Source organism: Thalassophryne amazonica, chromosome 15 (assembly GCF_902500255.1).
Source record: "Thalassophryne amazonica chromosome 15, fThaAma1.1, whole genome shotgun sequence".
NCBI classification, from domain to species: domain Eukaryota; kingdom Metazoa; phylum Chordata; class Actinopteri; order Batrachoidiformes; family Batrachoididae; genus Thalassophryne; species Thalassophryne amazonica.
In genome coordinates this window covers 29,494,860-29,508,939 of record NC_047117.1, presented here as the reverse complement: position 1 = coordinate 29,508,939, position 14,080 = coordinate 29,494,860, and the positions used below count along the sequence as shown (strand labels likewise).

Genomic DNA, 14,080 nt, shown 5'->3' with positions numbered 1-14,080 from the left:
TAAACAATTTCTCATATACTCACTCCACTGAAAGCCATCAAAAGCCGCCTGGATTTTACAAATGGTTATCAACACGGAGGTGTTTTTCCTGTGCCGCCGCACCGCGTCGGCTGCGTCCCGACGCGCGGACCCGTCCGCACGTCTTTCATTAAAAAAATCTCCTTTAACAGTGGAATATCCGGATAAAATGCTGAAACCGACTTCTTCTGAAACTTCTCTGTTCTCTCACGACGTCCTGGATCAATAGAGCCTGAAATGTGGAGGTTTTCAGCTTGAACAGGCTGATGACGCTGCCTGAGAGCGCTGCGCGACGTCTCACACCGTGAAAAGTCCTTAAAGCGACAGAATCACCTCAAAATCTCTCATCAGCTGTTAAAATTTTCACTGAAAACCAGCTTAATTTTTCGAACCGTGTCCACTTCGATGTGTCTCACAGGTTTAGAAAAAATTCTGATCAAACAAAGCGCCAGTCTCTCAGCAACTTCTCAGACAAAGGAATTCCGACGAGGGGCTGGACGACTCCTCCCACAAGGAGTGCTCACAGGCGAATGACGTCACCGACAGGCGTGGAAAAACTCACGCATGCGCACGAGGGTTCAAGCATGTCTGACGTAAAAACATATGAATGAAATCCATATAGTTTTTGAAAAAAATAAAAAGGACCGTAACTTTATTGACAGCCCTCGTATATCAGTTTTAGCCATGAACCTGTCTTACGTTAGGTCAGTTTGTGTGACGCTGATCCGCTACAGAGATGCAGCATATCAAATAGTCAGGAAAAATCAATCAGTATGAATAAGCTTCTCTGTTAAGCTAGTCAACGCGGACATGACACCTACTTGCTATTAGCAGAACTAGCTAACAGACAGAAGTACAGTCATATCATCTTTACTGAAAAATGAACAAGGAACGTGGACGCTATCAGTGGAACTTCACAGCACAGGTACCAAAATGTAATACTTAGCCATGGATATGTTAATATATGCAATTGTAATGCTCAAGAAAAATGCTGTTTGAGTTCATTTATGGCTGTACAACAGCTGTCCTGTTTTTGAGTTCATTTATGGCTGTACAACAGCTGTCCTGTTCCTACCCATTTATTACCCGAGGCCATCAAATATGACCATCAGGTACTGCGAAGGATTTGCCTCCGTTCACCTGTCTGTGCTCAGCATAAGTCCGTTCCTATTACTCCCAGAGTCTTCAAATTCACAGGGAACATTCTTGGGTAGCATGGCCTAAGCAGAGGGTCACCCCTTTGCGTCTGGTCTGCTTGAAGTTTTTTTTCCTCAAATCATCAGAGGGAGTTTTTCCTTACCACTGTCGCCTGTGTGCTTACTCTGGGGGTTGGTAAGGTTAGACCTTACTTGTGTGAAGCGCCTTGAGGCAACTTTGTTGTGATTTGGTGCTATATAAATGAAAATAAATTGAAACTTAAATTTGGACACAGACCTAGGACAAGTTCAGAGATGGCTAACCTTGACTTATTCTGTTTCAATCTGTTCCATTTTTGTTTTGACTGGCAGAGGTGACAGCAGTGGTGGGCACAGTTCCGCTAATCCAGTAACTGCTAATTAGCAAAGCTAAATTTTTTGCTAGCAGATTAGCTTTTAAGATAACTTCAAAATCCATCAGCGGACCAATTAGCTACCGCTAAATTTAGTTCCGCTGACTTAGTCAGCTAATGTTTTTTGCTAGCATATTTAGTAACGGTCAAAAACATTTGTAAACCCTAAAATCATACATTTTGGTTCCTGTCTGCTACGCATTTTGCAGCAGTCAGGCAGCTGTGAGGAGCTGAGCTCAACTCTACACCAGCAGAAGGAGCATGGCTGCCAAGCTGCTACAAAAAAAGTCATTTACATTCAACATACAGTGCTCCAGACATGAAGCAGAAATCATGAGAAGCAAAGCAAGTTTGACTTATGGTTTTGATTTAGAAACTGAATTTATCCAGATTAATGATTAGATTAATGTCAGCTGTCATTTTTACAAAGTGAAAATATAACACATATCTTTTAATTTTAAAATAATGCACTAATTCTAAAGGTTTTAACATTATCACACAGATGCCAAAAGGCATTATGGGAAATGAGCCTCCACTCATCACTGATTGGTTGATTTATTACATGTAAAAATCAACACACAAAGTTACTATAGGAGAGAAGCTTGAATCTTCGACTGGACTGGGTTGCTTGACGCGAGGACGTTTCGCTTCAAATCGCAGAAGCTTCCTCAGCTAAAATTCTTGCTCTGGAAGTCTGACTTCTGTCTGACTCTTGTAGAGAAGAATAAAACAGAAGCCAACAAAAGCTGGAGTTTTAAACCTAACCAGACCCCTCCTACTGAGAGGCAGACTGCTATAGGCTAGTGACTAAACAATAGCTCTAATTAGCAACTATTGTGCTGTAGTTAGCACACCTAACGGCAGGACAGCTGTCCCTCTAATGATGGGATGGATGCCTTTCTGATGGCTCTCTTGATGACGTGAATGACTCATTACCATGAACAAAAGACTGAAACTCCTTTGACCTGAGTACCCCATTGTAAACAGGGGATAAAGTGTGTCTCAGACTTCTCCCCGGTTAAGGCTGGGTTTCAAACGTTTCACAAAGAATGCCTCCTTGACCCCTCTGTCAAACCATTTCTTCTCTCTGGCTAATATTTTAACTTCCTTGTCCTCAAACGTGTGCTTAGTGTCTTTAAGGTGGAGGTGACCCGCAGACTGAGGTCCACTGGCGCCCTCTCTGCGGTGCTGGTATAGCCTTTTGTGTAAAGGTTGCTTCGTTTCACCTATGTAGTGTTCATTACAGTTTTCCTGACATCTGATAGAATACACTACATTGCTCTGTTTGTAACTAGGGATCATGTCCTTAGGGTGAACCAATTTCTGTCTCAAGGTGTTAACCGGTTTAAAGTAAACTGGGATTTTGTGCTGTCTGAAGATCCTCTGTAGTTTTTCCCCTACTCCTGCTAAATAAGGGAGAGACACTCCTCTTCTTCTTGTCTCCATCTCCTGTCTATCTGATCTCTTTGTTCTCTGGGACTTCTGCACTTTGTCCAGGGACCATCGTGGGTACCCACATACTGTGAGGGCTTTCCAGACACGTTGTTGTTCTTTAGCCCTTCCCTCTGCAGTTGTGGGCACCTGTAGGGCTCTGTGTTGAAGCGTCCTGATCACCCCGAGCTTGTGTTCAAGGGGGTGGTTTGAGCTGAAGAGCAGATATTGGTCAGTGTGAGTTGGTTTTCTGTAAACCCCTGTCTGGAGCTGCCTGTTCTCTCCAATCAGAACATCACAGTCCAGGAAGGCTAAATGGTTGTTTCTGGCATCCTCACGTGTGAACTTGATATTGGCGTCCACCGAGTTGATGTGTTCTGTAAAGTCCTCAACTTGCTGTTGCTTGATTTTGACCCATGTGTCATCAACATATCTGAACCAGTGACTGGGAGAGATGCCCGTGAAAGATGTCAAGGCTGTCTTCTCCACTCGCTCCATGTACAGATTGGCCACAATGGGGGATACCGGAGACCCCATCGCACAACCATGAATCTGCCTGTAGTAATTCCCCCTAAACAGGAAATACGTGGTGTTGAGGCAGATTTCCAAGAGTTGGCAGATGTGGTCTGGTGTGAGTTTGGTCTTTTCAAGTAGAGACACATCCTCCAGCAGTCTCTGCCTCACAGCTGAGATGGCCTCAGCAGTGGGGATGCAGGTGAACAACGATGTCACATCAAATGACACCATAGTTTCATCTGCCTCCAGCTGTAGGTCCTTGATCTTGTTCACAAATCTTGTGTGTTCTCCACATGGTGGTCTGAGTTACCCACTAGAGGAGCCAAAATCCACTTGAGGTACTTGGCCAAATTATACATGATGGAATCTGTGCTACATACAATAGGCCTGAGTGGCACATCCTGTTTGTGGATTTTGGGCAGTCCATAGATGCACGGAGTGGCGTCCCCAGGGTACAGTCTGTAGTATGTCTGCCTGTCGATGAGTCCCTCTTTCTCCAGGTTTTTGAGGTAGCTAACACAAAGTTACTGTAACGTGTGTGTTGGTTTTTACAAATAAATGTGTATTTGTATTATTTGGGTAGGCACTATTCACATGGCCATTCACAATGCTCATATGGCTGAGGGTATTTTAGCATTGCTGTATATTTTCCTTTTCAGCAATTTGCAGGGGAAAAAAATTCTGTCACATGACATAGTTGTCATACATAAACCAAGCACTCAGAGGCTTGATGGCTGAAGTTATGAAAAGATCAAATTGCCCTTTGAGCACCTATATGGGTTTCAAACACTTTTGCCATCTTTTCTTTTAGGGTCTCTACTTCCTAACCAACCAAACCAAACAACTTACTGTTGTTTATGTGTGAGTTCAGCCTCTTTGTTCACCAGGTCCTGTTTGAGAGTAGCCAACATTTCCACAGAGACATCCACCTGTCGAGACAGCTCTGAGGCTTTGTCTTCCAGATCTTGCTTCTCCTGGCTCAGCCGCTCGCTCTCCTGCTTGGCCCGTTCCAGTTCTGAGCTCTTCCTCTCCAGTTCGGCCTGCAGCCGGCCAACACGGGCCGCTATTTTCTGCTCCACCTACAAATCCAGAGTTGTCATGTGAAAACGGAATGAGCCAATCACATCAGAAATTATGACATAACATTTGACACATTCATTAGCAAAGATTTCTGTTTTGAACATTCTATCATTTGTATTAGCAAAGAATCAGATGGAAATCAAATCAAATCAATTTTATTTACGAGGTCTGTCCATAAATTATCGTACCTTTTTATTTTTTATTTTTAAACTATATGGATTTGATTCATATGTTTTCACGTCAGACAAGCTTGAACCCTTGCGCACATGCGTGAGTTTTCCACGCCTGTCGGTGACGTCATTCGCCTGTGAGCATGCCTTGTGGAAGGAGTGGTCCCGCCCCGTCGTCGGATTTTCATTGTCTGGAAATGGCGGAATGATTTGGGGTTTTTTTCCATCAGACTTTTTTTTCAGAAGCTGTTAGAGACTGGCACCTGGAAACTATTTGAAAAATTTATCTGGCTTTCGGTGAAACTTTTACGGGCTTCACAAATGACGGGGCGGGACCACTCCTCGTGCTCACAGGTGAATGACGTCACCGACTGGCGTGGAAAAACTCACGCATGCGCACGACGGTTCAAGCATGTCTGACATGAAAACATATGAATCAAATCCATATAGTTACAATACTTTATGGACAGACCTCGTATATAGCGCCAAATCACAACAGTCTCCCCAAGGTGCTTTATATTGCAAGGCAAAAGCCATACAATAATTACAGAAAAACCCCAATGGTCAAACGACCCCCTGTGAGCAAGCACTTGGTGACAGTGGGAAGGAAAACTCCCTTTTAACAGGAAGAAACCTCCAGCAGAACCAGGCTCAGGGAGGGGCAGTCTTCTGCTGGGACTGGTTGGGGCTGAGGGGAGAGAATCAGGAAAAAGACATGCTGTGGAAGAGAGCAGAGATCAATCACTAATGATTAAAAGCAGAGTGGTGCATACAGAGCAAAAAGAGGTGAATAAAAAGAAACACTCAGTGCATCATAGGGAAAATCCCAGCAGTCTAAGTCTATAGCAGCATAACTAAGGGATGGTTCAGGGTCACCTGATCCAGCCCTAACTATAAGCTTTAGCAAAAAGGAAAGTTTTAAGCTTAATCTTAAAAGTAGAGAGGGTGTCTGTCTCCCTGATCTGAATTGGGAGCTGGTTCCACAGGAGAGGAGCCTGAAAGCTGAAGGCTCTGCCTCCCATTCTACTCTTACAAACCCTAGGAACTACAAGTAAGCCTGCAGTCTGAGAGCAAAGCGCTCTATTGGGGTGATATGGTACTATGAGGTCCCTAAGATAAGATGGGACCTGATTATTCAAAACCTTATAAGTAAGAAGAAGAATTTTAAATTCTATTCTGGAATTAACAGGGAGCCAATGAAGAGAAGCCATTACGGGTGAAATATGCTCTCTCCTTCTAGTCCCTGTCAGTACTCTAGCTGCAGCATTTTGAATTAACTGAAGGCTTTTCAGGGAACTTTTAGGACAACCTGATAATAATGAATTACAATAGTCCAGCCTAGAAGAAGTAAATGCATGAATTAGTTTTTCAGCATCACTCTGAGACAAGACCTTTCTAATTTTAGAGATATTGCGCAAATGCAAAAAAGCAGTCATACATATTTGCTTAATATGCGCATTGAAGGACATATCCTGATCAAAAATGACTCCAAGATTTCTCACAGTATCACTGGAGGTCAGGGTAATGCCATCCAGAGTAAGGATCTGGTTAGACACCATGTTTCTAAGATTTGTGGGGCCAAGTACAATAACTTCAGTTTTATCTGAGTTTAAAAGCAGGAAATTAGAGGTCATCCATGTCTTTATGTCTGAAAGACATTCCTGCAGTTTAACTAATTGGTGTGTGTCCTCTGGCTTCATGGATAGATAATGCTGGGTATCGTCTGCATAACAATGAAAATTTAAGCAATTTTTTCTAATAATACTGCCTAAGGGAAGCATGTATAAAGTGAATAAAATTGGTCCTAGCACAGAACCTTGTGGAACTCCATAATTAACCTTAGTCTGTGAAGAAGACTCCCCATTTACATGAACAAATTGTAATCTATTAGATAAATATGATTCAAACCACTGCAGCACAGTGCCTTTAATACCTATGGCATGCTCTAATCTCTGTAATAAAATTTTATGGTCAACAGTATCAAAAGCTGCACTGAGGTTTAACAGGACGCGCACAGAGATGAGTCCACTGTCTGAGGCCATAAGAAGATCATTTGTAACTTTCACTAATGCTGTTTCTGTACTATGATGAATTCTGAAACCTGACTGAAACTCTTCAAATAGACCATTCCTCTGCAGATGATCAGTTAGCTGTTTTAATCAATCAATCAATCAATTTTATTTATATAGCGCCAAATCACAACAAACAGTTGCCCCAAGGCGCTTTATATTGTAAGGCAAGGCCATACAATAATTACGTAAAAACCCCAACGGTCAAAACGACCCCCTGTGAGCAAGCACTTGGCGACAGTGGGAAGGAAAAACTCCCTTTTAACAGGAAGAAACCTCCAGCAGAACCAGGCTCAGGGAGGGGCAGTCTTCTGCTCGGACTGGTTGGGGTTGAGGGAGAGAACCAGGAAAAAGACATGCTGTGGAGGGGAGCAGAGATCAATCACTAATGATTAAATGCAGAGTGGTGCATACAGAGCAAAAAGAGAAAGAAACACTCAGTGCATCATGGGAACCCCCCAGCAGTCTAAGTCTATAGCAGCATAACTAAGGGATGGTTCAGGGTCACCTGATCCAGCCCTAACTATAAGCTTTAGCAAAAAGGAAAGTTTTAAGCCTAATCTTAAAAGTAGAGAGGGTGTCTGTCTCCCTGATCCGAATTGGGAGCTGGTTCCACAGGAGAGGAGCCTGAAAGCTGAAGGCTCTGCCTCCCATTCTACTCTTACAAACCCTAGGAACTACAAGTAAGCCTGCAGTCTGAGAGCGAAGCGCTCTATTGGGGTGATATGGTACTATGAGGTCCCTAAGATAAGATGGGACCTGATTATTCAAAACCTTATAAGTAAGAAGAAGAATTTTAAATTCTATTCTAGAATTAACAGGAAGCCAATGAAGAGAGGCCAATATGGGTGAGATATGCTCTCTCCTTCTAGTCCCCGTCAGTACTCTAGCTGCAGCATTTTGAATTAACTGAAGGCTTTTCAGGGAACTTTTAGGACAACCTGATAATAATGAATTACAATAGTCCAGCCTAGAGGAAATAAATGCATGAATTAGTTTTTCAGCATCACTCTGAGACAAGACCTTTCTAATTTTAGAGATATTGCGTAAATGCAAAAAAGCAGTCTTACATATTTGTTTAATATGCGCTTTGAATGACATATCCTAATCAAAAATGACTCCAAGATTTCTCACAGTATTACTAGAGGTCAGGGTAATGCCATCCAGAGTAAGGATCTGGTTAGACACCATGTTTCTAAGATTTGTGGGGCCAAGTACAATAACTTCAGTTTTATCTGAGTTTAAAAGCAGGAAATTAGAGGTCATCCATGTCCTTATGTCTGTAAGACAATCCTGCAGTTTAGCTAATTGGTGTGTGTCCTCTGGCTTCATGGATAGATAAAGCTGGGTATCATCTGCGTAACAATGAAAATTTAAGCAATGCCGTCTAATAATACTGCCTAAGGGAAGCATGTATAAAGTGAATAAAATTGGTCCTAGCACAGAACCTTGTGGAACTCCATAATTAACCGTTAGTCTGTGAAGAAGATTCCCCATTTACATGAACAAATTGTAATCTATTAGATAAATATGATTCAAACCACTGCAGCGTAGTGCCTTTAATACCTATGGCATGCTCTAATCTCTGTAATAAAATTTTATAGTCAACAGTATCAAAAGCAGCACTGACGTCTAACAGAACAAGCACAGAGATGAGTCCACTGTCTGAGGCCATAAGAAGATCATTTGTAACCTTCACTAATGCTGTTTCTGTGCTATGATGAATTCTAAAACCTGACTGAAACTCTTCAAATAGACCATTCCTCTGCAGATGATCAGTTAGCTATTTTACAACTACCCTTTCAAGAATTTTTGAGAGAAAAGGAAGGTTGGAGATTGGCCTATAATTAGCTAAGATAGCTGGGTCAAGCGATGGCTTTTTAAGTAAGGGTTTAATTACTGCCACCTTAAAAGCCTGTGGTACATAGCCAACTAATAAAGATAGACTGATCATATTTAAGATCGAAGCATTAAATAATGGTAGGGCTTCCTTGAGCAGCCTGGTAGGAATGGGGTCTAATAGACATGTTGATGGTTTGGATGAAGTAACTAATGAAAATAACTCAGACAGAACAATCTGAGAGAAAGAGTCTAACCAAATACCGGCATCACTGAAAGCAGCCAAAGATAACGATACGTCTTTGGGATGGTTATGAGTAATTTTTTCTCTAATAGTTAACATTTTATTAGCAAAGAAAGTCATGAAATACTCGGCTCAATAGAGCTCTGACTCTTTGTCAGCCTGGCTACAGTGCTGAAAAGAAACCTGGGGTTGTTCTTATTTTCTTCAATTAGTGATGAGTAGTAAGATGTCCTAGCTTTACGGAGGGCTTTTTTATAGAGCAACAGACTCTTTTTCCAGGCTAAATGAAGATCTTCTAAATTAGTGAGACACCATTTCCTCTCCAGCTTATGCGTTATCTGCTTTAACCTGTGAGTTTGTGGGTTATACCACGGAAGTATAGACACTCCGAATAAAAAAATTAGAGGATGACGTCTTTACACTAATGTCTGCAGACAAAAACAGAGAAATCACGATGGCAATGCAATGGTGCAGCAATGTTCCCATTCATAATGTGAAAAATTTCATTAAAATGAAATATATTTACAGTAAATGTGACACTGGCTTGTATACCTTGTGCTCCTTGTCGCCGAAATGGTCTCATACCTAATATGTGAGAGGGCAATATTTTCATGCAGTTGTGTCATAATAATAAGAACGTAATAAGGCTACTTCAAACTGCATTATAGTAATCACTGTGGAAATGAGTTTCCAAGTTCTTACTGGAGTGAGACCAGGAACAATTTGTGTTAGTCATGATTTTACTGGTCTGGAAAGTGTGGGAAAGAAGCCCACAGTGGTGGAGGAGGAACTTGACCTAGATCTTCAAGGGATTCATCCTTGCTGCAGATGAAATCCCTGGAAATGAATAGAGATGTCAGCATTCATCGTCCAAGGGAAGAACTTTTGGCTCTGTGACCTTCAAAAATCGGTGAAGGCCATTCAGCACTGTACTTGACATTGACCTTCAAAAGATCCTTGCTTCTCATTTGGTAAACCTGTTTTACGTCTTTGAAAAATTATTGGGAGTAAAGTATTCATTTCAGTTCAGTTTATTTCCTTTATATAGCACCAAATCAAAATAAAGTTGCCTCAAGGCGCTTCACACAAGTAAGGTGGAACCTTACCAACCCCTACAGCAAGCACACAGGCGACAGTGGTTTGGAAAAGCTCTCTCTGATGATTTGAGGAAGAAACCTCAAGCAGACCAGACTCAAAGGGGTGACCCTCTGCTTGGGCCATGGTACCGACACAACTGACAATTCAAATATACAGGAAATTTTGGGAGTCCATGCTGGTGTCCAGGGAAGGCCTGCAGAAGAAGATACCAACTCCCATTTCTGGATGGAGCTGCACCTCAAACAGAGAGAGAAAAAAAAAACAAAAACAGGCAGTAGAAAGACTACAAATAAGGTATAATTTGTCAGCATTAAGCAGCAAGAAAAACAGAAGAAATACTAAGATGATCGCCGGCCACTAGCCCTAAGCTGCACTAAAACACCCAGACTTTAGATAAAACTGAGGTCGCGGCCCGCTCTGTTTACTAATAAAATGAATTTAAAAGGGTAGAGAACATAGTACCATACTATACCAGTATGCTCGCCATGGGAATGGGAAAATAAGTGCATTTTAAGTCTGGACTTGTCTCTACAGAATCTGACTGTTTTATTGACACAGGGAGATCATTCAACAAAACAGGTGCACGATAAAAGAAAGCTCTGTGACCCGCAGACTTCTTATTCACCCTGGGGACACAAAGTAGTCCTGCGCCCTGAGAACGCAGAGTCCGTGTCGGTACGTAGGGTGTAAACAGGCAACCTAGTCTCACGGCAAGTCATGATTCAGCAGCACGAAATATACGTACATTAATCTATTGGTTTGTGATATTTTGACGAAAAGCACCTCATTTTCATCACGGCAGCATGAATTCATTCTAATTCATTCCGTGATGGCTGCACAAAATTAAAAGTGAAGCGGGGGGGGGAGGGGGGTCAGGGTGGTTATGGTTAGGGTGGTGGGAAGGAGTAAAATGAGTTTATGGTTAAGGTTAGGGTTGGGGGTAGGACTGGGATTAGTAACAGTGAGTTTAAAAAAAACCCCGTCATGAAAATTTGACTCATTCGTCAGGGGAGCACAAAAAAAAATTTAGACTGGGCTGAAATAGGTCAGCTAAGTAGGGAGGTGCTAGTCTGTGAATAATTTTATAGGTTAATAGCAGAACCTTAAAATCTGATCTCACAGAGACAGGAAGCCAGTGAAGAGATGCCAAAATGGGTGTTATGTGGTCAAACTTTCTACTTCCTGTCAAAAGTTTGGCAGCAGCATTTTGAACCAATTGGACTGTAGTAAACCAGAAAATAAAACATTGCAATAGTCCAATCTAGAAATAGACTGGACTATTGCAATGGACTATTGTAAAATAAATTGTTTGTCTGTCTGACTGTTAGCAGCATTACATCAAAACTACTGCACAGATTTTGACAAATTTGTTACCACAGATAGATATGAGGACATGGAAGACGCCATTAAAATTTGGAGGTGATCCAGATCCAGATTCTGGATCAAGATTCCATTTTATATAGGCTTTGAAGGATTATGTCAAAACTATTGCACGGATTTTGACAAAATTGTTACCACAGATAGATATTAGGACATGGAAGACTCCACTGAATTTTGGAGGTGATCCGGATCCGGATTGGTGGACGTCAAAAGTCTTGGATTGCTCTTGTTCATGAAATAGTTAAAACAAAACAAAATACCCATTAATAACCAGTGTTGCCACAGTTACTTTGAAAAAGTAATCCAATTACTGATTACTGATTACTCCTTGAAAAAGTAACTTAGTTACTTCACTGATTACTCAATTGTAAAAGTAACTAAGTTAGATTACTAGTTACTTTTTAGTTACTTTCCCCAGCTGCCGACACCACCCTCTGCCACCTCAACATGACAATGATACTTGTTTTACCAAACCTCACTTTATAGTCACCCTTTCTTGACTTCAATGAAAATAAATACTTGTTTTATAAAAAGTAAAATAAAGACCTCTTTCTTGACCTCATATTTACCTGTTGACAGCACTGTAACAGTAAAACTTGCAATTTCTAACCTACATTGTTTATAAATGTAACTATGAAATTTTTTCTAACATTTTTCTAACATTTAAATTCTCTCTAAACATTTTAGTTTAAATTATTATTATTATTATTATAAGTAGTATTAGTAGTTGTAGTAAAAAAAACTGGACTTTTAATCTAGGGGTGTTGTGGGGGGCACATCCTTGCCCCACGCCCCATTCCATCTGGATTCGCCACTGCTTTGGCGTTTGAGCACAAAGAATGGGTAACATTTATTTATGCAGAAAACATGACCAGATTTACAGGTAAGAAAGTTTTATTGCATTTTCACATCATGTGGTCCTCAGAAAGAGAGTTTAGATGCATTTGAGTAGAAAATAGTGTTAGTTGTTGACACGTCGCAGAGGATCAGCTGTTTTTAACGAGACGATACGGAGCAGCTCAGCTCAGAATTCTAAATAAAGGAGAAAAAAAGCATAAAAATGTCTTTGTAAGCCTCAGTGCAGGTGTGCTGTTGTCACCGTGCTTTAAGAGGTGAGGACGAGTCGTAGCTGCTGCAGAAAACCGTGGATGAAAAGCTCACACCTCACTGAAAGTGTGCAGCAGTCGAACCCCGAACCCCTGCCCATGGACCAATTATAATGCTGCTATCGACCCACAATGCAAAAATAATAGTAACGCACAGTGACTTGGAGAAGTAACTTTAATCTGATTACTGATTTGGAAAGATTAACGCGTTAGATTACTCGTAACGTAAAAAAGTGGTTAGAGTAACGCTTTACCAAGTAACGCGTTACCGGCATCACTGTTAATAACATGCCATGAAGGGTTGTGTCACATAACAAAATGAATGCATCTTTTGAACATTATAAAATTATCTACGTATTATATTGTTTGTGTTTGACTCAATAGTTTACTGCTAATCCCGCATTTAACACTCTAGGCTATTGCAAGGTCCAATGTTTATCCTAACTAGAGCTAACTAACTACAGTATTTATAACAAAATTATTTCACTTTACATGTTAGCATGTCCATCAAACATTAATGAAGCTGATGTTTACTTTAATTGCCTATAGCTGACAAAAAAAAGTCTGGTATTTACACGTGCACGACATTCAGAGGAAGACAGAAAGTGAACTCAGCACCAAGTTAAAATGATCAAATAAGCAAAATGTTATTAACTGGTTATCATTATTTTTTTTTTTTTAATTCTCTTCGGGAACTGGCTGTCTTTTTTTTTTTTTGGCTATCAAATGCTTCTGGCTTACATTTTTCTTCACTGAAATGTGCAAAGCCTCAGAATAAATACATCTATGACTCAAAATGCATTCAGTTTCTGTCCTCAGCCACGGTTTGGCACATCGAGACACGCTGTTGGATTTTGTAGTTCTTTGTTATGTTCTTGTATGTTCCTCGGGGAATGCACAAAAACCCAGGAGCATTTGACACAGTACAGAGCTCTGAGATATGCTTTTACAAAAATTCTGCTTAGTCTGACTCAATTTCTTGTCAGCTTTTGCACTAGGCCATAAAACAATATCCAGAATTCCAGTGCCTGCAGTCAGATGGTAGTGAAATGTGATTCCTGAAATGAAAGGTTTGATTTAGATCTCACTCCAATGTCATTTGAGACACCTGGATCAGGCCTGTTTCCTTGTAAAAAAAAAGGTCAAGCCAGACTACTACAGGCCCAGGAGTTTAGTGACCATGGACCACAATTTACACCACTGATCAAAAACAAATTAGAAACATAATTAACCATTAACACTTTTTCACATTTCTGCAGACATAAAATCAAGTAGCTCCCAATAACACAAAATTGCTATTCTAATTCTGAAGTCTCTAAAAAGCATCTCCCTGTATACAACAGTGCATTTGTTTGGTCAAATATTTAAAGGTGTACTGCCACTGGATGTTGAAGATTTAAGTCATTAAAAAAAAAAATATTTGGCACCACTATACTTTTATTCCTTAGCCTTTAAATAAGGGATCCATAATATGATATTGCCAATATGATCAAAATTGTCTGGCTGGAAAAAAAACAACAATTAATTCCCCTGAAGGGAAAAAATTCAAGTGAACAGGCAGCATGAACTACATTCAGTAG

At 40.8% G+C, this 14,080-nt stretch overlaps 1 protein-coding gene across 1 annotated transcript in view; it reads right to left on the bottom strand.

The window, feature by feature from the left end:
• The window catches only part of fbxo41 (F-box protein 41), a 177,488-nt gene that overhangs the window by 117,845 nt on the left and 45,563 nt on the right, over positions 1-14,080 (bottom strand). The window contains exon 3 of the mRNA XM_034187513.1: positions 4,364-4,593. Within this exon, the coding sequence (XP_034043404.1) occupies positions 4,364-4,593 (230 nt within the window). The remainder of the gene's footprint in view (positions 1-4,363; positions 4,594-14,080) is intronic.